The sequence below is a fragment of the Hypanus sabinus genome, chromosome 19, assembly GCF_030144855.1.
Source record: "Hypanus sabinus isolate sHypSab1 chromosome 19, sHypSab1.hap1, whole genome shotgun sequence".
NCBI lineage: Eukaryota > Metazoa > Chordata > Chondrichthyes > Myliobatiformes > Dasyatidae > Hypanus > Hypanus sabinus.
Genome location: NC_082724.1, coordinates 53,887,092 through 53,914,209, shown reverse-complemented (window position 1 = coordinate 53,914,209; position 27,118 = coordinate 53,887,092). Strand labels below are relative to the sequence as shown.

The following is a 27,118-nucleotide window of genomic DNA, read 5'->3' as shown; positions in this document are numbered from 1 at the left end:
GGTCTACTTCTGCACCTATTGTCTATTGTCTATATGATAACTACAGGCCAGTGAGCCGAATGTCAGTGGTAATGAATTAGCAAAGAAAGTTCTAAAGAATAGGATGCATGCACATTTGAAAAGGCAAGGATTGATCAGGAATTATCAACACAGCTTTGTGCAGAGAAAATCCTTGTCACTAATTTGATGAAGGCAATGCAGTACATGTTATCTATGTGAATGTCAGTAAGGCATCTGACAAGGTCTCACATGGTAGGTTGGTTCAGAAGAATGTGGAATCCAAGGCAAAATGACTAATTAGATCTAAAACAGAGTCCCATCATCAGCTGGACTAGTGGTCACCAACTTTGTTAAGCCCAAGATCCCCTACCTCGGCCTTAGTGAAGGGCAAGATCGACCCCAGACCGCTCAGTTACATGCATGCGCACCGGGGCGGAAAAAGACCGGAAGTAAAACCCCACAACCCGGAAGTAGAAATAACGTATGAACACCAGGGGTACCCGCCCTTTTTTGCACCATGGACCAGTTTAATACTGACAATATTCTTGCGGACCAGCCGACGGGGTGTTAAACACAACCGGAATACAACGATACTCGCAGCAGGATCATTATGTCCAGTCTATTCCGCAATTCAGTTTACGTGGCTGTCAGCACTTAGCTGCTGTCCCGCTTGCTCGAGTTTTTTCCGCTGGGAAAACTCAGTGTGTTTGTCTTTAAGTGCAGGGTGCTTGGACTCAAGGTGCCGAAGCAGTTTTGAGAGCTTCATTGCCTCATTAGGCAGCTCCGGGCCCGAACTCCAGCCTCCCGCCTGCCCGCCAGCCGCCAGACACCTTGGCCAGGTGCGGCTGGTCGTGGGTGGGGTGAGGGAACAAGGTCAGGGCCGGAATTCCCCATACCGGGGCCACAGCAGTCGCAGTCCAGAGAGAGCTACCGACTGAGCGTGTCAGGGTACACGCCTGCTCCCCTTGTAGGGCCTATCAGCCGACAAAAGTTTGTCTCGAGGGATGACTCTCAGTAGATCGCAGCGAGGTAGCTGCTCTGCTACTTACGAAACCCTGAGCCCGAATTAGGTCGTCTGCAAATATTTTAGCACCGGGTTCCCCATTTGGTGTGCTAAACAGGTTTAGCTCCAGGCCAGCAGCAATGGCACTTCTCGCGCGAGGGCAACCGGTGATCCCTGATGTGAGGGTATCACTGCATTTAGGCGACTGATGATCTCGCATGCATTCAACAGTGGGTGTGACAGGAAATGCAGAAAGGTGCAGCTGACTCATATCGTTTCCTCCCGGCCCGGTGATTGGGGACCACTGAATTACACTGTGTAGTGCAGGGGAGCAACACGCAAGCGCACTGGGCAGAAAGAACGGAACTAAAACCCCGCAACCTCGAAACAATCTCTCAACAGTATTTGTATTTTTTTTTCTTTTTTTTTCGGGATCTACTGGGAAAGTCTCAAAGATCGACCAGTCGATCGCAACCACTAAGCTAGACTATGGGATCAGTAGTGAAGATCAAAGCCCAAAGTTCGTTCAGAAGTCTGGAGTTGCAGCTTATTGGCTGATGCCTGGAGTTGTCCTAAAGTTGGAGGACTGTCTGTGGGAGGGAGAGAGGAACAGGATTTGCTTAGTTGTTGTTTTTTGATGTTTGTTGTGTTCTATGTTGTTCTGCTGAGCATTGAAATAAATAAATCTGAATCTGAAATCTATTGATAGGAGGCAGAGTGTGGTGGTGGTTAGATGCCTTTCTGACTGTATGTCTGTAACCAGTGGTGTGCCTTTTGGTTTGTGATATACATTGACCACATGGGTGGAGATAGACGAGGCGTGATGAGTACATATGTGGATAATATGAAAGTTAGGAGTATTGTTGACAGCAAGGACAGCTATAGGGGGTTACCATATGGTAGAGATTGGGTGAAACATTGGAGAGAGAATTGGCATATGGATTTAACCCTGACAAGTGCTGTGTGTTCATTATGCAAAGTCAAATAAAGGCAGTACATCTACAGTAAATGGGAGAGCAATAAGGAATGCTGATGAACAGAAGCTCCTTGGGATGCAAATTCATTGAAAGTGGTAAGTTTGAAGTTGGGATCAATAAAGTATGTCTGTCTGTCTGTCAATACAGGTAGTCAGAGTGATGTAGAAGGCATATAGCATGCTTGCCTTCATAAATCAGAGCAACTTCACAAAACGCTAGTGAGGCTGGACTTCTGAACAATTCTGGTTGCTGCACTATAGGAAGGACGTGGTATACTGGAGAGAGTACCGAGGAGGTTCAACAGGATTAGGAGTTTTTCATTATAGTCCAGACCGGATAAGCTGGGCATGTTTTCCCTAGAATGAAGGAGTCTAAGCAGTGACCAGCAGAGTTACGTAAGATTATCACAGCATAGTCAGGGTTTATGAGCATTACCACCAATAATGGACAATCTGTTCCACTGGGATGACTTTCACTTGAATTGGGACCAGTGCCCTAGCAAACCCAATAGCAATGAATAAGGCTTTAAATTAACTAGTGGTGGAGAGGGCAGGGGATGGAAAATTTAGGTTGTTGAAGAGAAAGGAGAAGGTGATTTTTGCAGGTGGGAAATAATAATCAGAAGCTCTCAGGAAGGGACATACCATACAGATATAAGAGTCAAATCTCCAATTAGAATCAAAACAGGCCAAAATGAGTCAGACTGAGTGAAGCTAAGAAACAGTAAAGGGCAGAAACACTTTGTTTATAGAGTTGTGTTTAAGCCTTTGTGTGGTAATAGCAATGTAGGGATTCAGAAACTGGAGGCATAGACAATGGCCACTTTAGACAGGTATAGGAGGAAGCTTGAGTGGAAACTCCAGCAGAACAACATCAGAGAGGTCTGGAGTGGGATGAGGACCATCACTGGGTTCTGGCAGACTAGCAACAGAGGAGCTGAAGGCAGTGTGGACAGGGCCAACAAACTTAACCAGTGGCTCCATTGACTACAGACCGGTGGCATTGACCTCCCACATCATGAAGACCCTGGAGAGACTTGTTCTAGAGCAGCTCCGGCCTATGGTTAGGCCACACTTAGACCCCCTCCAGTTCACCTACCAGCCCCGACTAGGAGTTGAGGATGCTATTGTCTACCTGCTGAACCGTGTCTACGCCCAGCTGGACAAGCTGGCGAGCACTGTGAGGGTCATGTTTTTTGACTTCTCCAGTGCATTCAACACTATCTGCCCTGCTCTGCTGGGTGAGAAGCTGACAGTGATGCAGGGGAATGCTTCCCTGGTGTCATGGATTATTGATTACCTGACTGGCGGACCACGGTACGTGCGCTTGCAACACTGTGTGTCTGACAGAGTGGTCAGCAGCACTGGGGCTCCACAGGGGACTGTCCTGTCACCCTTTCTCTTCACCATCTACTCCTTGGACTTCAACTACTGCACAGAGTCTTGCCACCTTCAGAAGTTTTCTGATGACTCTGCCATAGTTGGATGCATCAGCAAGGGAGATGAGGCTGACTACAGGGCTACAGTGGGAAACTTTGTCACATGGTGTGAACAGAATCATCTGCAGCTTAACGTGAAAAAGACTAAGGAGCTGGTGGTGGACCTGAGGAGGGCTAAGGCACCGGTGACCCCTGTTTCCATCCAAGGGGTTGGTGTTGACATGGTGGAGGATTACAGATACCTAGGGATATGAATTGACAATAAGCTGGACTGGTCAAAGAACACTGAGGCTGTCTACAAGAAGGGTCAGAGACGTCTCTACTTCCTGAGGAGACTGAGGTCCTTTAACATCTGCCAGACGATGCTGAGGATGTTCTACGAGTCTGTGGTGGCCAGTGCTATCATGTTTGCTGTTGTGTGCTGGGGCAGCAGGCTGAGGGTAGCAGACACCAACAGAATCAACAAACTCATCCGTAAGGCCAGTGATGTTGTGGTGGTGGAACTGGACTCTCTGACGGTGGTGTCTGAAAAAAGGATGCTGTCCAAGTTGCATGCCATCTTGGACAATGTCTCCCATCCACTCCATAATGTACTGGTTAGGCACAGGAGTACATTCAGCCAGATGCTCATTCCACCGAGATGTAACACTGAGCGTCATAGGAAGTCATTCCTACCTGTAGCCATCAAACTTTACAACTCCTCCCTTGGAGTGTCAGACACCCTGCGCCAATGGGTTAGTCCTGGACTTATCTCCACTTGGCATAATTTACTGATTATTATTTAATTATTTATGGTTTTATATTGCTATCTTCCTACATTATTCTTGGTTGGTGCGACTGTAACGAAACCCAATTTCCCTTGGGATCAATAAGGTATGTCTGTCTGTCTTTATTAGGTACACTCGTACACCTGCTCGTTAATGCAAAGATCTAATCAGCCAACCACGTGGCAGCAACTTGATGCATAAACACAAGAGATTCTGCAGATGCCGGAATTCCAGAGGAACACACACAAAATACTGGAGGAACTCAGCAGATCAGACAGCATCTGTGAAAGTGAACAAACAGTTGAGGTTTCAGGACTAGAAAGGGAGGGGGAAGATGCCAGAATAAAAGAAAGTGGGGAAGGGAAAGGAAGACAGTCTAGAAGGTAATAGGTGAAGCTGTGTAGGTGGATTTTTCCGTCTGGTAATTTTTTTCCTCCCCCCTTCTCTCTTCTTCTATTCCCCACTCTGGCCTCTTACCTCTTCTTCTTCTCCTCACATGTTTAGCACCTCCCCCTGGTGCCTCTCCTCCTTCCCCTTCTCTCAAGATCCACTCTGCTCTATCAGATTCCTTCCTCTCCAACCCTTCGCCTTTTCCACCTATCACCTCCCAGCTTCATCTCCTTGCCCCATTCAACTGGCATCACCCATCCATGTCTAGCTTGTCCTTCTTCCCCTCCCCCAACATTTTATTCTGTCCTTTGCCCCTTTCCTTTCCAGTCCTGGTGAAGGGTCTCTATGAAAAATGTCAACTGTTCATTCATTCCCTCAGATCAATGGTTCCCAACCTGTTGTCCATGGACCCCTCAGTTAATGGTAGGGGACAATGGCATAAAAACACCGGGAACCCCTGCATTAGAGCTGCCTGAACTGTTCAGTTCCTACAGCATTTTGTGTGTCTAATTCAATGCATAAAGGCATACAGACATAATTAAGAGGTTCATTTTTTGTTCAGACAAAGCATCAGAAAGGGGAAGAAATGTGATCGAAGTGACTTTGACCATGAAAGGGTGGTTTAAACATCTCAGGAACTGCTAATCTCCTGGGATTCTCACACACAAGAGTCTCTAGAGTTTACAGAGAATGATGCGAAAAATAAAAAAACATCGGGTGAGCAGCAGTTCCATGGGAGAAATGCCTTATTAATGAGAGAGGGCCAGACTGGTTCGAGCTGACAGGAAAGCGACAGTAACAAATAACCATGCATTACAACAGTGGTGTGCAGAAGAGCTTTCCTGAAAGCACAGCACATTGAACTTTGAAGTGGATAAGCTACAGCAGCAGCAGACACAAGCTTACCCTCTGAGGCCACATTATTAGGTACAGAAAGTACCTATTAAAGTGGCCACTATGGATACGTAACAAGGGTAATACACAAGTCAATAGAATCTTCAATCTATGTACCAGGAACAAACCAAAGTAACAGTGATGGTATGGAAGATTAATTCACAGAGTAATTAGTAAGTGACTTTCTAGATCAATATGATGAGAACCCCATCTAGGGAACATGCTAGTTTAGATCCAATATTGTGCAATGAGAAAAGCCTAATTAATAATCTGATTAAATGCCTGTAGTGAATATCTAATTATAGATTTTCAGATGAAATTTGAAAGTGATTTAGTTCACTCTGGAAACAGCATCCTACATCTGGATGTAACAAACTACAAAGGTTTGAATCTTGAGCTGTTGATTGGAAAGCCACTGTATCTTTCAAAATTATTATGGACATACAAAAGCTTTATCTTAAAAAAAATTAACTCTTGGAATGCAACAAATAAAGAACCCTTGAGGAAACAGAAATTAAATATGGTATTGTAATGTGGACAAGAAGACCAGTAACGCCAAGTCTTAGGGAAAACTTAGAATTCAGTAAAGGAGGTGAAAGGCATTGAAAAGGCTACTGAGAAACCTTAAAACAGAGTGTTAAACGTTCTACAGATACATTACAAGGAAAAGATTGGCAGAAGTTAATGTGGGTCTCACTAACTGAAACAGGAAATTATACAGAGTTATATGGAATGGAAAGAAATCCTTCTACCTAACTTTTCCTGCTGATCAAGGTGTTCCCCCTTAGCTAGTCCCTCTTCTGTGTTTGACCCATATCCCTCAAAATATTTCTTATGTATGCATCTAACAGTTTTTAAACCCTTATTTTACCTTCCTCTTCCACTTCTGGCATTTTGTTCTGTATGCCCACCATCCTCTCTATGAATTCAGATGGTGGTGGGTACACAGGACAAGATCATTGCTAAATCTTACCCCTCTTACCTTAAGTCTATGTCGTCTAGCTTAAACTCTCCCACCCTGGAAAAAAAGACTGTGTCCATCCACTTTATCAATGGCCCTGATTTATATAAACCTTGAAAATGTCACCTCTCAGCCTCCAACACCCCCACCCCCACCCAGGGAAAACAAATACAAAGAGAACAAATAATAAATAGATAGATAGATAAATCCATGTTACTGAGAGTAAGTTGCAGAGTTCTTGAAAGTGAGTCCAGAGGTTGTGGAATCAGTTGCGTTTTGCGGTGAGTGATGGTTTAAGTAGCCACTATTTCTCATGTTCTCGGATTATATATTCTGAGGGTCAGTGTTGATATATTACCTTTCAAACTGATGTGTATTCTTTTCAGTTTGATTCTTATGTTCACCCCAAACCATCTTACGTGGCTTCTAATATTTTACTTAGCGTTTTTTTTTGCTCTTTTACTGAATAAATAAGATTTATTTATAGCTTCAAATTAGCTTCAAAATAGCTTCAAATTTAGAAAACACTGATAACTCGGCCATAGAAAGAAATAGTCCAATTACCACTGTGTGTGTCCTGGATACAAAACTCTGAACACTGCATAATGAAATAGTTGAAACATCACAAACAGCCTGTCAGCTCGAATTTACACTCCTGTCAATATTACAGCAGACATCACTCATGGAAGCCTGTGTGTTAATCATCTATTTCTGAGTGAGTGATGCACTTCTGAAGTACAATTCCTTCAAAGTTTTGCTTCAATGGTCCCATTTATAATCACATTTTTGAAAGTGAAGAGACATATTAACTCAGAAAAGTGACCAGGAATTGGTATCCAGCAAGGAAGAGGAAGCAGCTAATCATTTGTCCATTCCTAGGGCCCTACAGGGGTGCATGAAGATTGATCAGCTGGAGACGCTCATGGAGTGAGTACTGTTTTGGATTTGCTCCATAACCTTTACTTTTTTTTAACCTTTCATCACCCTTATTCAGCTTATTTTTACCTATACTGAAAGTTTCTTTGTTAATTTTTTTTTGAACTTACTGCCAAGAGTTTGTTGTGAACTTTTGAAGATATGCAAACAGAAATGTCTCTCAGGTCTAAGGGACGGGATCCCAGACGCAATCAGAACTGTAACGGAAAGAAGCAGGACCACAACAAACTCAATTAACTTATGAATTGTTTATGGAGGTTTTGGATAAAAAATTTGATGAACTACAACAATTTTTTAAAGAAGATATAAAGGCTTTTCAAGAGTACATGGTTAAGACGGATTCAGTAATTAAACAGCAACAAGCTCTTATTGCGTCTCTGCAAGAAGATGCTCGGAAACGAGATTTGGCTATTGAAAAACTGCAACAGGGTTTAATTTCGACCATTAAGCTGATGGAAGCCCTTAAAGCCAAGAGTGACGATTTTGAGAATCGGTCCAGAAGACAGAACTTACGTATACTTGATCTTCCAGATGGCATAGAAAAAGATGACCCTTCGAAATATTTTGCTCAACTTTTAAAAGAAGCGTTTCCGACGATTTTCCCGAATAACCCTCCTTTATTGGATCGGGCACATAGAATTCGGCGTCAATCACCGAGTGCTACAGACAAACCTTCGGTGGTAATTGTCCGGTTCCATTATGTACATGACAAAGAGCAACTTATACGTGCAGCTCGTCGGGCAGGAATGATTAAATTCAAAGAATATTGCTTCCGCCTGGTCAAAGACTTTAGCCCTGACCTTTTAAAAAGAAGGCTTCTTTTTAAACCGTTGATGGCTGAATGTTATGAGAAAAATCTGAAACCTGCGCTCCTATACCCTGCGAAGCTTCGAATATCTCCGTCGAAAGCTCCACGACAGGTTTTTCTTTCAACTTCAGAAGCGAGAAAATATCTGGAGGAGAACTTCCCTACTGCTACAGACACCAGTCTCTAATAAATGAACGATTCTGATCGTGTAAGATGGTTCTCGATCTCTTAAACCAGAATTAAAATCTGGTTATTGGTGTAGGTTCATCCTATACTTTATACTTAAGTTAAAGCGTGTTTTCGTCATATTAATTGTTCTGCCTTATACACTTTAACCATTATACTACATTCTTGTCCATTAACTTTGTTCCTTCGAAGGTATATTTTTAATTCTTTGAAGATGAATTTTTTTTTGATTAAGATGGTGGTTTTTTGAAAAAGATTTTTGGTTTTGCTTAAGATGGCGTTATTTTTTTCTTTCTTTCGTCTTCTTCCTACAATGCATCGCTTATCATAGCTTAAATATTTTTTGTTTTGTCTGGGCTAGAGCCCAATTTATAATTTTTTTTAGTGACTATATTCTTTTTTTTTACAACTAGCTATACTTAGAAATATGGTTTTTATTATAGCGATTTTAATTTTTAAAGTTGGGGTGATTCTTTTATATATATCCTTTATATATGAAGTGTTCTTCAGCTGACATGGGGGTTGAATTAGTCTTACTTTTTCCTTTTTTAAGTCATATTTTGGCTTTTTCTATTTTTCTTGGGGGGTGGGGGGGATGGTTTGTTTTCTAATTCTATTTTTTTTGCATCAGTTTGTGTTAGTTTTTTTATTTGGGCTGTTTTTGAACTTTAAATATGTCTGTGTTGTCGTCACTTCCGGGTCTTCTCTTTACTTTTGTTCCTCTTCCAGGTGCATGAGTTTATAAGTTGGTTAACCCTTTCTAATTGGTTGATTTTAGAATTATGGCTCAGACCATTAATTTTGTGTCTTGGAATACTAATGGTTTAAATCATCCAATTAAATGAAAGAAGATTTTCAAAGTATTCCAAAGACTTAATGCTCATATCATTTTTGTACAAGAAACTCATGTGAGGAAGGAGGACAAATTTCGTTTTTTTAGATTTTGGCAGGGTCAACAGTATCACGCAAATTTGAATGCTAAAGTAAAAGGAGTTTCAATTTTTATTGACTCCTCTATTCCATTTGTTCAACATGATATTTTTTCGGATCCGAATGGTAGATTTTTGTTAATTATGGGTTTACTTTGTAATAAAAAGGTTGCTTTGGTTAATGTTTATGCTCCAAATGTGGATTGTCCTGACTTTTTTAAGTCCTTATTTACCTCTTTACCCAATCTAAATGAATATAAGTTAATAATGGGTGGTGACTTTAATTGCTGTTTAAATCCTCTGATGGATAAATCTTTATCTATTCAGACTTTACCTAATAAGTCGGCCACTTGTATTAACTCTTTCTTGACTGACAATGGAGTTTTTGATATTTGGAGATTTCGGCATCCTAAAGACAAAGAGTTTTTTTTTCTCACATGTTTATCACTCTTATTCAAGAATTGATTATTTTTTTGTAGACTCTTGTTTTATTCCATTGGTAATCGGTTGTAACTATGATATTATAGCTATCTCTGATCATGCTCCATTATTACTTTCTATGAAAATTTACGGATACAGCTTCTAATGCCAGACAATGGTGATTTGACTCTACCTTATTGCAAGACTCTGACTTTATAAAATTTATGGAGGAGCAGATCGACTTCTTCTTTTCAACTAATTCTACAGATGATATCTCCTGCGGAACACTTTGGGACACTTTTAAAGCGTATATACGTGGACAGATTATTTCTTATTCTGTTGGTTTGAGGAAACGTACTAAGGTGGAAACTCTTTTATTGGTTGATAAAATTAAAGAGATTGATAAGAAATATTCGATTGCTCCTAGTAAGGAGCTTTACAAACAAAGGGTTGAACTTCAAATGGAACATAGTTTATTACTTACATCCTCGATTGAAAATCAATTAATGAAAACTAGATCTGATTTTTATATACACAGTGATAAATCTGGTAAACTGTTAGCTAGTCAATTGAAGAATGCTTTGGTTAAACGTCAAATCACTAAGATTTGTCAGCAGAATGGGAATCTGACAGTTAATCATGATGAGATAAATAAGGCATTTCAAGACTTCTATACCTCCCTGTATCAATCTGAATTTCCTCAAGATCATAATACCATGTCTGATTTTCTTGGGAAATTAAATTTTCCAAGATTATCATCCGATGATCTTTTAATATTGGATACTCCTATTACGGATGTAGAAATTAAAGGGGCTATTTCCTCAATGAATTCTGGGAAAGCACCGGGTCCAGATGGTTATACAGTTGAATTTTTTAAATTTTTTTCCACTTCTCTTTCCCCTTGGTTATGTAAGGTTTTTGAGGAAGCCATTAGATTGGGGAATTTGCCACAATCTTTTTATAGATCTTCCATTTCTCTAATATTGAAGAAAGATAAAGACCCTACTAACTGTGCTTCTTATAGACCAATCTCTTTATTGAATGTAGACTCCAAGATTTTTTCCAAGTTACTGGCATCTAGATTGGAGAAGGTATTACCCAAAATTATTTCAGATGATCAAACTGGTTTTATTAAAAATCGCTATTCTTTTTTTAACATTAGGAGATTGTTGAATATTGTTTATACTCCCTCACATGACACTTCAGAATGTGTGATTTCATTAGATGCGGAGAAAGCATTTGATAGAGTTGAATGGCCTTACTTATTTAATGTGTTGGAGAAGTTTAATTTTAGTCTGATATTTATATCATGGATTAAATTGATTTATCATACTCCAGTAGCCTCAGTGTTTATCAATAATCAAAGATCTCCCTTTTTTCGCCTATTTCGGGGCACTAGACAAGGATGTCCTCTTAGTCCATTACTATTTAACATTGCCTTAGAACCTTTGGCAATTGCCATCAGACAATCACAGGATATTTTGGGTATTAATCGTGGGTCAGACATTCATAAGTTATCTTTGTATGCAGATGATATATTACTATTCATTTCTAACCCGGAGAAATCCATCCCAGCAGTTTTATCATTATTGGTTTAATTTAGTGAGTTTTCTGGGTATAAGTTAAATCTTAATAAAAGTGAATTGTTTCCTTTGAATAAACGGGTCCCAATTTATGGAAATTTACCTTTTAAATTAGTTAATGATTCTTTTACTTATTTAGGGATCAAAATCACAAAAAACCATAAAGATTTATTTAAATTTTTTACCCTTAATTGATCAGATTAAAGATTTGTTTACAAAGTTGTCACCATTATCTTTATCCCTAATAGGTAGGATTAATGCTATTAAGATGGTTATTTTACCTAAGCTTTTATATATTTTTCAAGTGATACCAATTTTTATCCCGAAATCTTTTTTTACTAATGTTGACTCTAAAATTTCTTCATATATATGGCAGAATAAAAATCCCAGGTTAGGTAAAATATATTTACAGAAGACAAAAAAGGAAGGCGGGTTAGCATTACCTAATTTCAGATTTTACTATTGGGCAGTTAATATTAGATACTTGTTATGTTGGTTGAAAGATGGGGGTGGATCTTTCGGCCCTCGTTGGGTGAGTTTAGAAACTAAATCTGTATCAGTTTATGCTCTGGGTTCTATTTTAGGGACTTCTCTCCCTTTTGCTCTTTCTAAATTGCCGAAACGAATTGACAACCCGATAGTTAAACGTACTTTGCGTATATGGTTTCAATTTCAGAGATTTTTTGGGTTGACTCAATTCGTTTTAAATAGTCCTATTGTATCTAATTGTTTTTTCCACCCTTCTATTATAGATCAAGCCTATTCGGCTTGGAAAACTAAGGGATTACTAAGATTTTCTGATTTATTTTTGGACAATTGTTTCATGTCTTTTGAGCAATTATCCAACAAATATAACTTGCCTAGATTTCATTTTTTCAGATATTTACAGATTAGACATTTTTTAAGTTCTGTGCTCCCTACGTTTCCAAATTTTGTGCCTTCAGATATTTTGGAGAGCTTATTTGAATTAGACCCTTTTCAAAAAGGGCTTATTTCAAAACTTTATACTATAATTATGAAGATACGTTCAGAGCCTCTTTATAAGACCAAAAAGGATTGGGAAAGAGAGCTTAGCCTTATTATTTCTAGTGAGAATTGGGATAGAATTCTTCAATTAGTTAATACATCATCGTTATGTGCCAAACATTCATTAATACAATTTAAGGTTGTACATAGGGCCCATATGTCCAAGGATAAATTAGCTCATTTTTACTCTCATATCAGTCCTATTTGTGATAGATGTCAATCTGAAATTGCGTCTTTAACTCATATGTTTTGGTCTTGTTCATTTTTGGAGAAATATTGGAAAGATATTTTTGATATTATTTCTGCGGTTTTGAATATTGATTTACAACCTCATCCTATTACTGCAGTTTTTGGTTTACCAATGTTAGACTCACTGCATTTATCTTCTTCTGCCCGTTGAATGATTGCATTTCTAACTCTGATGGCTAGAAGATCTATATTGTTGAATTGGAAGGAAATTAATCCTCCCACTGTATTTAATTGGTTCTCTCAAACTGTGTTATGTTTAAATTTAGAAAAAATTAGAAGTGGTGCTTTTGAGACTTCTATTAAATTTGAAAAGTTATGGAGACCATTTATTCAACATTTTCATATGATGTAATATGACCCTGTGCCAAGTTCATTTGATTTCCCAGCTTTTAGCTTATGTATGTTGAGAGGACCGGAAGTGACGGCATTGATGAATATTTATTTTTGTGAGATATTATAAACGGCCCCCCTTTTTTTTCTCTCTCCTTTTTTTTGCTTCTTTTTTCTTCTATATTAGTTATTAGTTACTAGATTAGTAGATTAGCTAGTTTTGCATTATATATATATATATTTTATTTTTTTCTTTCTTTTTTCTGTTTTTTTATATCATATATTATGAAATATTTAGACTTACCATGTTTATACATATATTTTATGGCATGTCTTGGTAAACTCATTTAGATTGTAACTATTATGTATGTTTTTTTTCATATGTAATGGAATTTGTATGTTGGTAATTTCTTTATCAATATATCATTTGTATTCTGTCCATATTACTACTAATAATAAAAAGATTTAGAAAGAAAAGAAGATTGATCAGATGGAGTATAGAATTAAAGAAAACTGAGCAGAATGGAGACATTGGCCTGAAATCACTCCCTTTGATCGCTGAGAGCACTCCAGACTTTGAGGTTACTCTCTAATCACTGGGATCACTTGCTCTCCACTCCCATTGAACTGCTACTGTCCAGATTAGAACCATAGCCACAGAGATATATGCACCATGAAAACAGGTCTGCCAAATTCTCAAATCAGTGCTGATATTAATCCTACATTAGATCCAGATCCAGATTCAGATTTATTTATCACACTTACATCAAGCATGCAGTGAAATTGCACAAGCTGGGGTGGCCCACAAGAGTCGCCATCCATTCCAGCACCAACATAGCATGCCCGCAATGCTGGGCAGAATACAGGACATAACAAAATAGAGAACAACATGCAACAACTCAACAAGATAAAACAAGTCCCTTTCCTCCCTCCCACGCACACACATAGACCATCCTCCAACTTCAACATTAATCATAAACACAAGAGATTCTGCAGATGCTGGAAATCCAGAGCAAGGATCAAAAAATGCCAGAGGAGATTAGCAGGTCAGGCAGCATCCATGGAGAGGAATAAATGGTCAATGTTTTGGACTGAGACTCTCCATCAGGAATGGCTTCTTCTCCCTTCCCTTCCAGTGCTAATGAAGGGTCTTGTCACAAAATGGTGACTGCTTATTCCTCTGCATAGATGCTGGAATAGCTGCTGAGTTCCTCCAGCATTTTGTGCCTATTGCTCCAGCATTAATCCCTTAATTCTATTCTTTCCATAATTCCATCAATTCATCCCAGATTCTACCACTGACTTCCACAACAGGGGCAATTTACGGTCACCAATTAACCTGCCAGATTACATCCCCCTGGGTTGCTGAAGAAAACCAGTGAGGTGACAGGAACAAAGGGTAAACTCTGTGCAGGTAGCACCTGAGGTTAGGATCAAACCTGGGTAACTGGTGCTGTGAACTACCATCCGCTCCACTGTGCTGCTTGATGTCACAGGATGGAATAATGACTAATAGTAGGACTGTGTGATGGATATTAAGGCTTGCATAATGGTAACCTGATACTGTCACCCGATCACTCAATGGCCACTTTATTTGGTGTGTCCTGTACCCAGTGTGTGGCCACTGAGTGAATGGTCATGGGCTTCTGCTGCTGTAGCCCATCCACTTCAAGATTTGATGAGTTGTGTGTTCGGAGATGCTCTTCTGAACACCACTGCTGTCAAGTGTCAGTACTGGAATTACTGCTATCTTCCTATCAGTTTGAACCAGTTTGGCCATTCCCCTCTGACCTCTTTCACTAACAAGGCATTTTTGCCCACTGAACTGCTGCTTGCTGGACTTTTTTTGGCACCATTTTCTGTAAACTTGACTGCTGTGTGTGAAAACTACAGGAGATCAGCAGTTTCTGAGACACTGAAACCATTCCACCTGGCACCAACAATCATCCCACAGTCAAAACCACCTAGATCGCGTTCCTTCCCCATTCTGATATTTGGTGTGAACAACAGCTGAACCTCTTGACCATGCCTGCATGCTTTTACATATTGAGTTGCTGCCACATGATTCAATGTTTGCATTAATGAGCAGGTGTATAGGTGAACCTAACAAAGTAGCCACTGATTATATACAGCAATGGTCTCCTGATACCTGGACAGCTACATTAGCATAGAACAGAGATGTCTGAAGGACCATTTGCCACACAGCCTATACTTGGTTTACTGTGAGTCTTTGTTGACTGACCCAGTATCCTTATGCCAGAGTGGATCTGTATAGGATATGGTGTATATATGCCCAAGGAGGATATAGGAAAACTGGTTAATGTTTTGAGAGGACAGTTGTTAGAGCAGGCTTGATATCCAAGAGGAGTATGCATCTACCAGAGGCTGGTGAAGGAAAAGACTTCAACTATCTTCTGAAAAAGTAAACCCAAGAGATCCTGCAGATGCCGCAGAAGTAGAGTAACACACAAAATGGTGAAGGAACTCAGCAGGTCAGGCCTTCAGCCCTTTGACTTTCCAGCTTCTTACTTCATCCCCCCTCCCCCATCTTCTTAATCTGGCTTCTTCCCCCTTCCTTTCCAGTTCCAATGAAGGCTCTCTGCCCAAAATGTAAACTCTTTATTCCTCTCCATAGATGCTGCCTGACCTGCTCAGTTTCTCCAGCGTTTAGTGTGTGTTTCTCTACAAGTAACTTCATTTGCTCATCTGTGAATCATTATCTAACTTTACAGAAGAAGATGTTTTGCTTCTACCAAAGGCAGACGATTCACTGGCTATAGTGAGGGGCCAGGGTTTTCTCTATAGGCATACCCTCCCAGTTTAAGGGGCCTGGACACTTCTTCAGTGAATCAAAGCAGGTTTTCAGGGTCAAAGTAGTCAAAATACCCAGGAAGAGATCAGACTCAGAGTCTGATGAGAAAATGTTGTCAGTATCCGTTGGAAGAAGTCAACCTGGTGTGCAGAGATACACGTAGCCTGAGTGCTGTGGATTCAGCTGGCCTCATTGCTGGGCTGATCTCATTCACCATGCTCTATAGAAGCACCTTCTGTATTTGTTTTCAGACGAGGATTCGGCCACATTGTGAACTTTCTCCATGGACAGCTGGGAACCGAAAGGCTGATTAGTTAACCTCAGGCTTCTTAGAAAGTGGGGAACAAGAGGTAGTTCCATCAGTGACCAAAGATTGCATGGCTCCAGTGCAGTCCATCCACAAAAGTTCAAGTTCAACTTTATTGCAATTCAACATGTATACAGCTAAAAGAAACTTTGTTCCTTTGGGGCCAAGATGCAAAACACAGTACCAACAATTACACACAGCACATATAATTATGATATTGTAACGATTAAGCATTTTACAGTCACTAAATGATATTAGCTTAAGTGTTCTGAAGGTTGATGTCCTAGAGCCATGTTTCAATAAGAATAAGCACACAATCTAAACATGCATTAACTATGGGCTGTTACCAGCTGCACCTGATTCAAGGCATTGTGGAGTTACTGGATTCTTTGAACAGCAGAACTGAGTCAAACAACTTCTGGGAGTCATATCTTCTTCACTGTTATAATCTCATAAGCAATAACCCTGTTCTTCTGCAGAGTACTATCCATTAGAAGGAATATAGAAGACACCCTCACTCATCTTTGAATCACTGAGGGATTTCACTAAGAAGGTACTTAGGAGTCAGTTTTTATTCTGTTTTCCATGTTACATGAGGTAATACAGAAAGTGAAAGCCCAGTTTATTTCCCACTAATTTAACAGTTTCATTCGGCACCTGTACTATAAGTAGGAAACTTAGGGCAAGTTTGATATTTTATGGAAAATTCTGCTGGATAAAGCATATTTAGTTAGAACCCTGATGGTTTGAGCTGCACAATCCTTGGTAACTTCTATCCACCTTGAAGAAGCATTCTGCTACCAGCTTAATGGAGGTGTACAAGTTGATAAGAGATATAGATCGAGTAGATAGTCGGTCACCCAGTTTGTTTTCCTGGGGTGATCATTGCAGAGCTGACTAGCTGATGTTGACTTTTTAACCTAGCATGGAATCCAGTGTATTCTGTTTCTGACACCTTCTCCCCAGGGTGGCTGTAACAGCTGATGCCACAGTATCAGGGCTTGGGGGAGCTGGTCCATGCAATAGCCAAGGCTACATAGCCCCTCTGCCATCAGTCTCACTAATGAACTGAACTTACGGTATTTTGAATTATTAATATCCAGCAGGGTCTTGCAATCATAACACAAACGTGTAAGCCAAACGTTTGCACCATTTTGTGGACACAGAGTGGCCATGCATTATACTAGAAACATTTCTAACAACAGTGCAACTTCAGTGGAAATCCAGAACTAGGACTTGCAGAGTGTCCCACAACCAAATGGTTATGTGGGAACCAGACCAGCTACCATGGTTCCAAAGTCAAGTCATCATTTTGGATTTTCTACAGGGTGAAATTCTCTAGTAGACAGATGGGTTAAGGGAACATTAAGAAAGATGGGGTCTAATGCAAAGGTTACTCCAAATAAAGCAGAGGCTAATGAAAGAGATACATGCGACCAAATAGTAGTTCAGTACATTCAGTATCAGCATACTCCAGGTCCATAAACCAAAGTCACACAGTTAATGCAAAGGCCACAAATTCTCGGTGGAATTCCCTTCCATTCTGATGCAGGGTTTCAAACTAAAAAGTCACGCGGCCTGATCTGCCGAGTTTTCCAGCGGTTTGTTTGTTTTACTCTGGATTACGTCCTCTGCAGTCTCTTGTGCCTCCGTGAAATATTCCTTAGGTTTATAACATTTCTTAGATCACTGGGAATATAGACATTGATGGTGAATATAGAACATAGAACATTACAGCACAGTACAGGCCCTTTGACCCATGATATTGAGCCAAACTTTTAACCTTCTCTAAGACCAATTTAACCCTTCCCTCCTATATAACTATCTAGGTTCCTATAACCATGTGCCTATTTAAGAGTTTCTTGAATGTCAGTAATGTAAGTGCCTCTACACCATCCTTGACAGGGCATTCCATGCACTCACCACTCTCTGCGTAAAGAACATATCTCTGACATCCCAACTATCCTTTCCTCCAATCATCTTAAAATTATGTCCCCTAGTATCTCTGGCGGTCCACCTGATCTGTATCTCTTATCAGTTTGTACACCTCCATCAAGCTGATAGTAGAATGTTTCTTCAAAGTGGATAGAAGTTAAAAAAGATTGTGCAGCTCAAACCATCAGGGTTCTAACTAAACACACTTTATCCAGCAGAATTTTTCATAAAACATCAAACCTGCCCTAAGTTTCCTTTTTACAGTATAGGTGTTGAATGAAACCATTAAATTAGTGGGAACTAAACCAGACGTTCACCCTCTCTATAACCTCATGGGGTATGGAAAATAGAATACAAATAAACTGAATCCTAAATAACTCCTTTGTGAAATCCATCACTGATTCAAAGATGACTGAGGCTGCCACCTACAAATCATTCTAATGGATAGTACTCCCTGCAGAAGAACAGGATTATTGTTTATGAAATTATAGCAGGGAGGAGGATGTGGCTGCCGGAAATTGTTTGACTCAGTCCTGCTGGTCAAAGAACACAGTAACTCCACGATGACTTGAATCGGGTACAGCTGGTAACAGCCCATACTTAATGCATGGGTAGATCAGGAGTCTCGGCTTCCAGCTCGCTGCTCCTATTGCTTTTGAAGTCGGAGACTGAGTAATGATTAACATCATTTGCCAAAAGCACAAACTTAATTGAAAGTTTAAGTCACCATTTTTTAATGCCTGAGCCTTTGACAAGGTTTTGCATATTTGTGTAAAGTACATAAACCTTGTCAATTGCCCAGGCTTAAAACATAATATTTTTGGGGCCATCATAATTGTTGAAATCACCTGATGATTACAAGCCCCCAAAGAACAAATAAATCGTGTCTTATACATTCAAACTCAATTCCGGATGTCAGAATGCCTTATAACGGGAAACTATAGTGTCGGGGAAAGAATAGTGTGGGGGTTGGTGAAATGTTAGCTAACCCAATTCTGGAATTGGTACAGTGGCAGGGGCCTTTGTGAAGGGAGTTAAAACAGTACCTACACACTCCTGAGGACATTAGGTTGTGAAAGAATCTAAGGCAATGTACATAATTACTTGACTAACCTATTCATCAGACTTCCTACACCACTTACTGAAGTCAGATTACAATATTCACACCCATTCTTATTTGACCAGGTTTCACAATGTGAGTAATTTTAAAGGGTGGTTCAGCACAAAGCTGATTTCATTAGCAAATGTAATGAGCCAGATTGAAAGAATATCAGCCACCAGGAGGAGAAAATGCACAGGAGCATCACAATCCATGGGCTCCACTTAGAGCCACACACCACTGAGGCTGGAAATCCATCACTGTCCCTTCAGAATCAGGATTAACATCGCTGGCATATATCGTGAAATTTGTTGTTTTACAGCAGCAGTGCATTGCAATACATAATAATAAAACCTATACATTACAATAGATAAATGTGTAATTATTGCTAAAAGAGAGGGGGAAAATGCTGAGGAAGTGTTCATGGGTTCAGTGTCCATTCTCAAATCTGATGGCGGGAGGAAGAAGCTGTTCCTGTGTGTATGGTTTCAGGTTCCTCTACCTGCTCGCTGATGGTAGCAGCAAGAAGAGGGTAGGTACAATTCCTGTCAGGTGAATCAAGATCCTGCATTCAACAGCGCTGTGGGTGGACAGAGTGCATCAACTCACCACCACCTTCTCAAAGGCAGTAAGGGTTTGGGCAGAAAACATTCGTATTCGTATTAATATGGCTCTCGTCCTGAAAATTTGTACTAAAGTATCAAAATAAATGCATTTTTGTATGCAAACAAAGATTGTTAGCCAAATTAATTACACTCAGCATCTACTTTATTAGGTACAGGAGTGGAACCAGTGTGTTGCTGTAGCCCATCCACTTCAAGGCATGACATATTGCATTCAGAGGTACTTCTCTGCACAGCACTGTGGTAATACATGGTTATTTCAGTTATTGTTCCCTTCCTGTCAGCTTGAACCAGACTGGCCAGTCTCCTCTGACCTTTCTCATTCATCTCTGCCCACAAAGCTGCCATTCACTGGATTTCCTTTTCATGCCAGTCTCTGCAAACTCTAGAGACTGTTGTGCGTGTAAGTCTCAGGAGATCAGTAGATTCTGTGATACTCAAACCACCCCGTCTAGCACCAACAACCATGCTATGGTCAAAGTCACTAGATCACATTTCTTCCCTTTTCTAGTGCTTGATCTGGACAACAATGGAACTCCTTGACCATATCAGCCTGCATCTATGCATTAGAGCAGCTACCACAGGACTGGCTGATTAATAAGCAGCTGTGCAGGTGTACCTAATAAAATGGCCACTCTGTTCTGTTTTATTACTTAGTCTGCTATGAAACAGTGGAAGCAATAACTAAGGTGAAAATCTATGTGCTAACAGCATATTTGAAATAATGGTGGTTTAATAGTGATCGAAGTGGATTGAGTGCTTTCCTATTCATTATCAGTGTTTTCAAGCCTTGCTGTTTTGTGACTTTAATTCACATTGTAGGCATTGTCATTACTTTTCTGAGCATAAATGGACGAGGTTATCAGTTTTCTGAATGGTGCATGTTGCTGAATGGCTGACTGAACAGGTAAAACCAACAACCAGAGTCATAGACCTGAAGCAAAATCCGAAAGAGCTTTGATTCAGTGGAAAATGTTCACTATTTAACCATTAAATGTTTCATTACACATTGCTTATTCAATGTATCAATGGACAGTTGTCCTACCATGGTTGAAGACGGTAATTTCTAGCTTTTTGCCAAAGCCTTCAACATATAATCCAGGCACAGCGGTGTGTTACTGAGGAAGGTGTATGGCTGGATATTAAGCAGTCTCTCCTTTCTCCGGTGGTTATACAATATTATCAACATGCACTGCCTGGAAAAAGAGCAGCTGAGTTTCCTTAATGGTCAGATCAATCAATGCCCATCCTTCTTTAACATTTTAATTCTGACCATTTATACCCACAGCCATCTGCCCAGAATCAACTGTCATGTAACATATTCATAGGAATTAATACACTTCTGATCGCTTTTGGGTGTGAATCATTGCAGATTGTTCTGATGTAGCGAAAGGTGATATAGAAATATGAGTTCTTTGTTTAATTCCTTTACATCTTGTAAAGACAGTCACCAAGCCTGCCAGCAGGTTTTATATATACTGTATATTACAGAATGTGTACTGTACATACAGTACACCTATGGATTTATCTGTGTTTGAATCAATGCATTCATCTGAGTGCCTGCTTTTGTTGCGTTGCTCTGTGTGAGTTTCACATACTGTTCTGGTGTTAACGTGTGTGCCAATCTCACTGAGAATATGCGGGCATTTGTTTGTTTGTTTATCTATGCACACGCATTTGTTCCAAATGCTCGTTTTGTGCACATAGATGTACTAGTTCTCTTCCTGTTTGAGTGTATGCGTATTTCTCCAAAGCACCTTCCTGTATTTGTAAGCATGTGCTTCTTGATGCCATCTCTCGCTGACAGTAGCTCTGTCCAAACATTTCCGTAAGTGGCTCTCAACTTTTTCTTATGATCAGTGAAACGAGGCACCCGCTCAACTCACGACTGACTTCTTTGCATAGCTGGGCGCCGGAGGTGGGGCGGATGGGGGAGAGGGGGAGGGGAAGATGCTAAATTGCTATAAATGGGAGCCTTCGATCGTCTGAGGCAACTGATTCAAGAACGAAATTGACAGCACAGAGGCTCAGTCCGAAAGAAGACTGTAGGGCTGAGAGCCAACGGTCTGCAGTCTGATACAGTGAGAGTACCCGAGGGGCTGTCGGAAACGGGTCAGGTAACAATAAGCACTAGAATGGGACTCATTCGCATTTATATTCTCACGTTAGCGTGTGAGGGAGAAGGTGTACGTGCAGGTAAATGATAGATATTTGGGTTTAAATTTAAAAAGTATAGTGTGTGTGTGTGTGTGTGTGTCGCTTTGTGAATGTGAGCGTGCCTCTGTTCTTACCTATGGGAATGTGGGTGAATTATGCGATTATCTGTATATGTAAACATGAGTTGATATGAAATGTTTAAGTGTGAAGGTCTGTGGACGTGTAAATATGTGTTAGATGCGTGAGAATGAATGTGTGTGAATGTGTATGAATGTGTGTGAGCGTGTAAATGCATCTCAAATGTGTGAGTGAATATGGATCTGTGTCGGAGAATGTGCGCGCATTGTGAAAGTTTGTGTGAATAATATGGATGTGTGAACGTGGGTTTGTGAGTGTGTCTAACTTTATGTGCGTGTGCATGTCTGTGTGTTTGCACCCAGTACTGGTCTCCTCTCTTTCAGCCCTGCGGCCGGTGCACCGCTCTCCACTTGGAAACTCTCTGGGGCAGTTCTAAGCAGTCTCCGATTTTTCTCCTTCACGCAGAGATCGGGGCTTTTCGCTTGTACCGTCATGAGGTCGACGTGGTTCCTGCTACTGGTCTCTCTCACCCTTCTCAGCAGACCGGGGGTAGCGGACAAGCGCACGGCGGCAGATGAACGGCTGGACAGAGCCGCCGACCCGCAGAAAGAGCAGTTTCAAAGAGCCGAGACTGCTCTGATTCGCTCCTTGCTGATGGAGATGGAGCAAGAGGCGATTGCTAACGGTACACACAAATCATATATTCAATCCGCCTGACATTATTTCCGATCACATCCCCCCCCAGTAATTTAAGGAACTGTATTTAAAAAAAACGTCCAATGCTTTTCTTGTTTCCAGCATTTAGTTGAATTCACGCAGCACACAGAGAGTTAGATCGAACTTTAAGGTTTATTCGGTGTTACTGGTTATGAGACACGAATGTTTGAAAACAGAGAAAGAGAATGAATGATTATAAGCCACTAACTATAATTTGTATGGCGATAGTGGGGGTCCGAGACCAGGTTTAACAAGAAGGCAGGCGGCTCTCGGAAGCAGGGCGTCCTTTTATTTTAGATGTATTGGGACCGAATCGGCCACCAGTGACCCTAACAGAGTCCTTGTGCAAGGGGTGTTAAAGCTGGCGTTGCCTTTAAAGATAGAATAATTGGTACCGAACCGGGTCACAGGTTCTCAAATCATGAGGCATAGAAGCGGCCCATTGCCTCTGCACAGGTTCAGCTACCTCGCGTTTGTTTGCCCTTTCTTTCTTGCCCCTGTCTCCCACTCATCTCGCGCCTTTCAAAACCCATTTCTCCCCGTTACCGATTGTTGACCGCCGGGCAAGAGTGAGGAGTCTTTGTCTTCACTGGCCCGCGCTCCACATCCACAACCACCTCACCTCCAAATCTTTTCCACGGGACAGTTTGAATGGACAACGGTCTGGGTGGCTGGTGGCGCCATTATTGACATTTTTACTTAATATAACCAGAAAATGCCGGAGAAACTCAATAGGACAGGCGGCATCGGTGGAGAGGGATCCTGTATCAGAACTGTGTGTGTGAGAGGGAAGGAGACAAGATCGGCAAGGTGACAGGGAAGGGTGGGTGGGGGCGGGCAAGATCAAAAGCTGAAACATTAAATATTTCTCTCTCCGCAGACAATTCAGGGACAGCTGGGGATTTCCAGCTTTTTGGCCATTATTTAGTATAGCGTTGATAATTAGTTCTCTGCTTCTTGTGTGCCGTTTTGGTCGTCCCGATGCCGAAAGGGCGTGAAGGATATGCAAGTGTGTTTGCCAGGATTAGAAGGCCTGAGCAATGAGGAAAGTCTGGACGGAGATGGGTTGTCTTCTCTCCAGCGTCGGAGGGGTAGTTCGGAGACATTCGGAGAGGCAGAGATGGGTATACAGTTAGAATCTTTGCCAATGGTAGAAATGTGAAATACTAGATCTCATGCATTTCTGAGAGGAAGGAAGTTTAAAGGAGATGTTTGAGCAAGTTTTTTTTTAACACAGATTGCTAGGTGCGTAAAATGCACTGCCGGAGTAGTGATGGAAACAGATACAATAGCGGTGTTTTAGAGACATACAGGTATTAATATACTGGAGGGATATTGATCACGTGCAGGCAGAAGAGATTTGCTAGAACTTAGCATTGTGGTTGGTAGAGACATCGAGGGCGGAAAGATCTGTCTGTTCCTGTGCTAAAAATGTCGATTTATCACTGTTTTGCGTGGAAACTGTCCCGTTATTCCACCCGGCGTCTGATTAGTTGTGGGGACATTGGGATTATGAAAATTCCAGCTGTTGATGGCCCTCATTCTACCAGCCTGGTTCTGTCGGTGTATGGGGAGATTATACACGACTCGCAGTAAGTTCCATTCCATGATGCTTGGTCAAGGTTCATGACAGGGTAAATCTCCTTACAGTCAGTTTCCGATGCGGGCGGTTCGGTGTGTAACGTGAAGACATAATAAACTTCAGACGCTGGAATGCGGAGCAACAAACAAGATGCGAGAGAGATCTGTAGCATCGCAGAGTTTGGATCTGAAGAGTTTCTTTGCAAAGATGTTGCCTGACCTTCTGAGTTCCCTCCAGAAGATTGTTGCTCCTCATTCGAGTGTCTGCAGTCTCTCGTGCCCGAAGACTCTCCACCCGAGACGTCCACGGTCCATTTCCCACCATAGATGCTACCCACCTCCCAGAGTTCTTTCAGCATTTTGTTTGTTGGCTCGTGTGTAAAGTGGGATGTGTTGGATGGAATTTAAGGCCGCTCCAAAACTTTGCAGGGTACTTGCAGCACCCGCAGTTCCTTGCCCCTCACAGATGCTGCTCAGCGCGTTGAATTCCTCCAGCAGAGTTTTAAAAATATTGTTCTAAAACTTACTCGTTTCAGACGCCGTCCCGCAGCCAGCCGATGGAGTCCTCATACGACAGCAAATGGAATTCGAGAAAAGACAGCACCCAGGAAAACGAGAGGAGGAGGAAGACAGTTACCTGGCGTTAGCGAAAAGACAGCACCCAGGAAAACGAGAGGGTGAGGAAGACGGTTACCTGGCGTTAGCGAAAAGACAGCACCCAGGAAAACGAGAGGGTGAGGAAGACAGTTACCTGGCGTTAGCGAAAAGACAGCACCCAGGAAAACGAGAGGAGGAGGAAGACAGTTACCTGGCGTTAGCGAAAAGACAGCACCCAGGAAAACGAGAGGGTGAGGAAGACAGTTACCTGGCGTTAGCGAAAAGACAGCACCCAGGAAAACGAGAGGAGGAGGAAGACAGTTACCTGGCGTTAGCGAAAAGACAGCACCCAGGAAAACGAGAGGGTGAGGAAGACAGTTACCTGGCGTTAGCGAAAAGACAGCACCCAGGAAAACGAGAAGAGGAGGAAGACAGTTACCTGGCGTTAGCGAAAAGACAGCACCCAGGAAAACGAGAGGAGGAGGAAGACAGTTACCTGGCGGTAGCGAAAAGACAGTTGCGAGGAATGAGAGGCACGGATGGGTGGTACTCCGAGGAGAATTCGGCTCTATTGAAGCGACAACACCCGGGCAAGAGGTCCCTGGTTTACGTCTAGGGCCACCAACCTGGCGGGAGGGTCCGGACGAGCGGCAGAGAATTCTTCCTCTGAGATCTACAGGACCCTGTAACTTGTAGTACAGCTAACTACTTGGTGACACGAGTAATACTGAAATGAAGAGACAACAGCCAGAGGAGATTTGTTTCAGATGGGGAATCTGGAGGACGAGATTGAGATGTTTAAGTGTTGTAAAGTAATTTTCTTTTTCATTAATATGGAATGCGCCCTAAATTCTTATAAACCTCTGTGTCCCGAGCAAAAATTTGTTTGAAGTGTGTTTACACCTTTACCATCACATTCCTCAGCATGTCCCTCAACACATGGTCCATTTTCATTCAGGGAACAGAGAGAGAGAGAGAGAGAGGGGGAAGAGGAGGAAAGGAAGGGTGTGCGGAGGAAGGCTGAGAGAGCGAGGAATGGGAGTGAAGAGTGTGTGGAGGGCTAGATGAGAGGTAGTTAAGGGAAATGGAGAGAGGGGAGGAGAAAACATAGTGAGAGGGAGAGAAAGGGAAGAGAGATGGGGGTCCTGGATGGAGGAGAGAGAGAGAGAGTGTGAAGCGATGAGACAGAATCAGAAAGGAGAGCAGAAGCAGACATGGAGTGGAAGGAAAGAAAGAGAAGGGAGACGAGAGATTGAGAGATGGGGAGCGAAAGAGAGAAGAGGAAAGTAGAAAGGGTAGATGAGGAAAAAAGAGAACAGGAAAAAGCAGGGGAAAACAGAAAATGGGTAATCAAAAGAGATAGAGCCAGGATGAGGGGAAAGAGAGAGAGGAGAGAGGAAAGGGTCGTGGGGGGGAAAGGGGAGAGGAGAGAGGGAAAGAGGAGAGGGTGAGAAGGGAAAGGAGAAAGGGAGAGTCCAGAGAAGCCAGAAGAGCATGGAAAAATCAATATGTTGAATGGTGAGAGGAGAGTAGGTGGAAGACAGGAGAGGGCCAGAGACTAGGAGTTTAGAGGGGTATGGAATGAGATGGATGTGTGAATGGAGAGAAGAGGTAAATGGAAGGAATATAGAGGGAAGTCGGGAAAGCAGGGTTAAAGAGAAGAAAGTGGGATCTGAAGGAGTTAAAGCAACATAACAAGAGAAAAGTAATTACGATCTTTCATGGCTCTAGGTTTGAAGTGGGCAAACTGCTGTGTGAACCTCTCTCTGATGTCACACTCTGCCAGAAGTTGCACATCTCCGCATCCTCTCCAGGTTCAGGGTACTGTCTGAAGTGTATATTACTGGACACCACAGCGTTCAAACCCTGTAAAATACCATCTTGCTTCTCAGCTCCAATAAAACGCATGATGAAAATTATTTTCCTGCATGAAAGCTCAAATGTCATACTTGTGAACAGAATAGATACTTGCTGACTCCATGCCCCCACGAGGGAGGGAAGGGGAAAGGGTCTGAGGTCTGGCCGGTTATGTAACACTTTAGAAAGTGCTCCCTCTCTTTATCTGCTCCGTCTTTCCCTGTTTGTGGTGACATGTTAGGGCCAAAGAGATGGCAAGTCATGGGGAATGATCTCTGAATGGGATTGATTGGCTATGTCCTGCTATCCCAGGGCTATCCTGAGAGTGATGTCTTCTGCCCCATACCAAAGGGCCGAGTGGACTGCTCTGGTGCCTATGGTTTCACCTCATTTTATCTAGTTGCTCCAAGTTCACCAAAAGGTCACAGTGGAAGGACTTCGGTTTTGGAGTAGAATTA

General features: G+C 41.7%; 1 protein-coding gene across 2 annotated transcripts; it reads left to right on the top strand.

Moving 5' to 3' along the window:
• The first annotated feature begins 7,284 nt into the window (after nt 1-7,284).
• trh (thyrotropin-releasing hormone) lies at nt 7,285-25,641 on the top strand. Of its 2 annotated transcripts, none has more exons than XM_059944889.1 (3): nt 7,285-7,357; nt 22,374-22,593; nt 24,743-25,641. In XM_059944889.1, exons 2-3 carry the CDS (start codon nt 22,401-22,403, stop codon nt 25,417-25,419), a joined length of 870 nt encoding a protein of 289 aa, XP_059800872.1. In that variant the 5' UTR covers nt 7,285-7,357; nt 22,374-22,400; the 3' UTR covers nt 25,420-25,641. The 2 variants fall into 2 exon arrangements, with proteins under 2 accessions (XP_059800872.1, XP_059800871.1); XM_059944888.1 differs by lacking the exon at nt 7,285-7,357 and adding an exon at nt 21,677-21,790.
• The last annotated feature ends 1,477 nt before the right edge of the window (nt 25,642-27,118 follow it).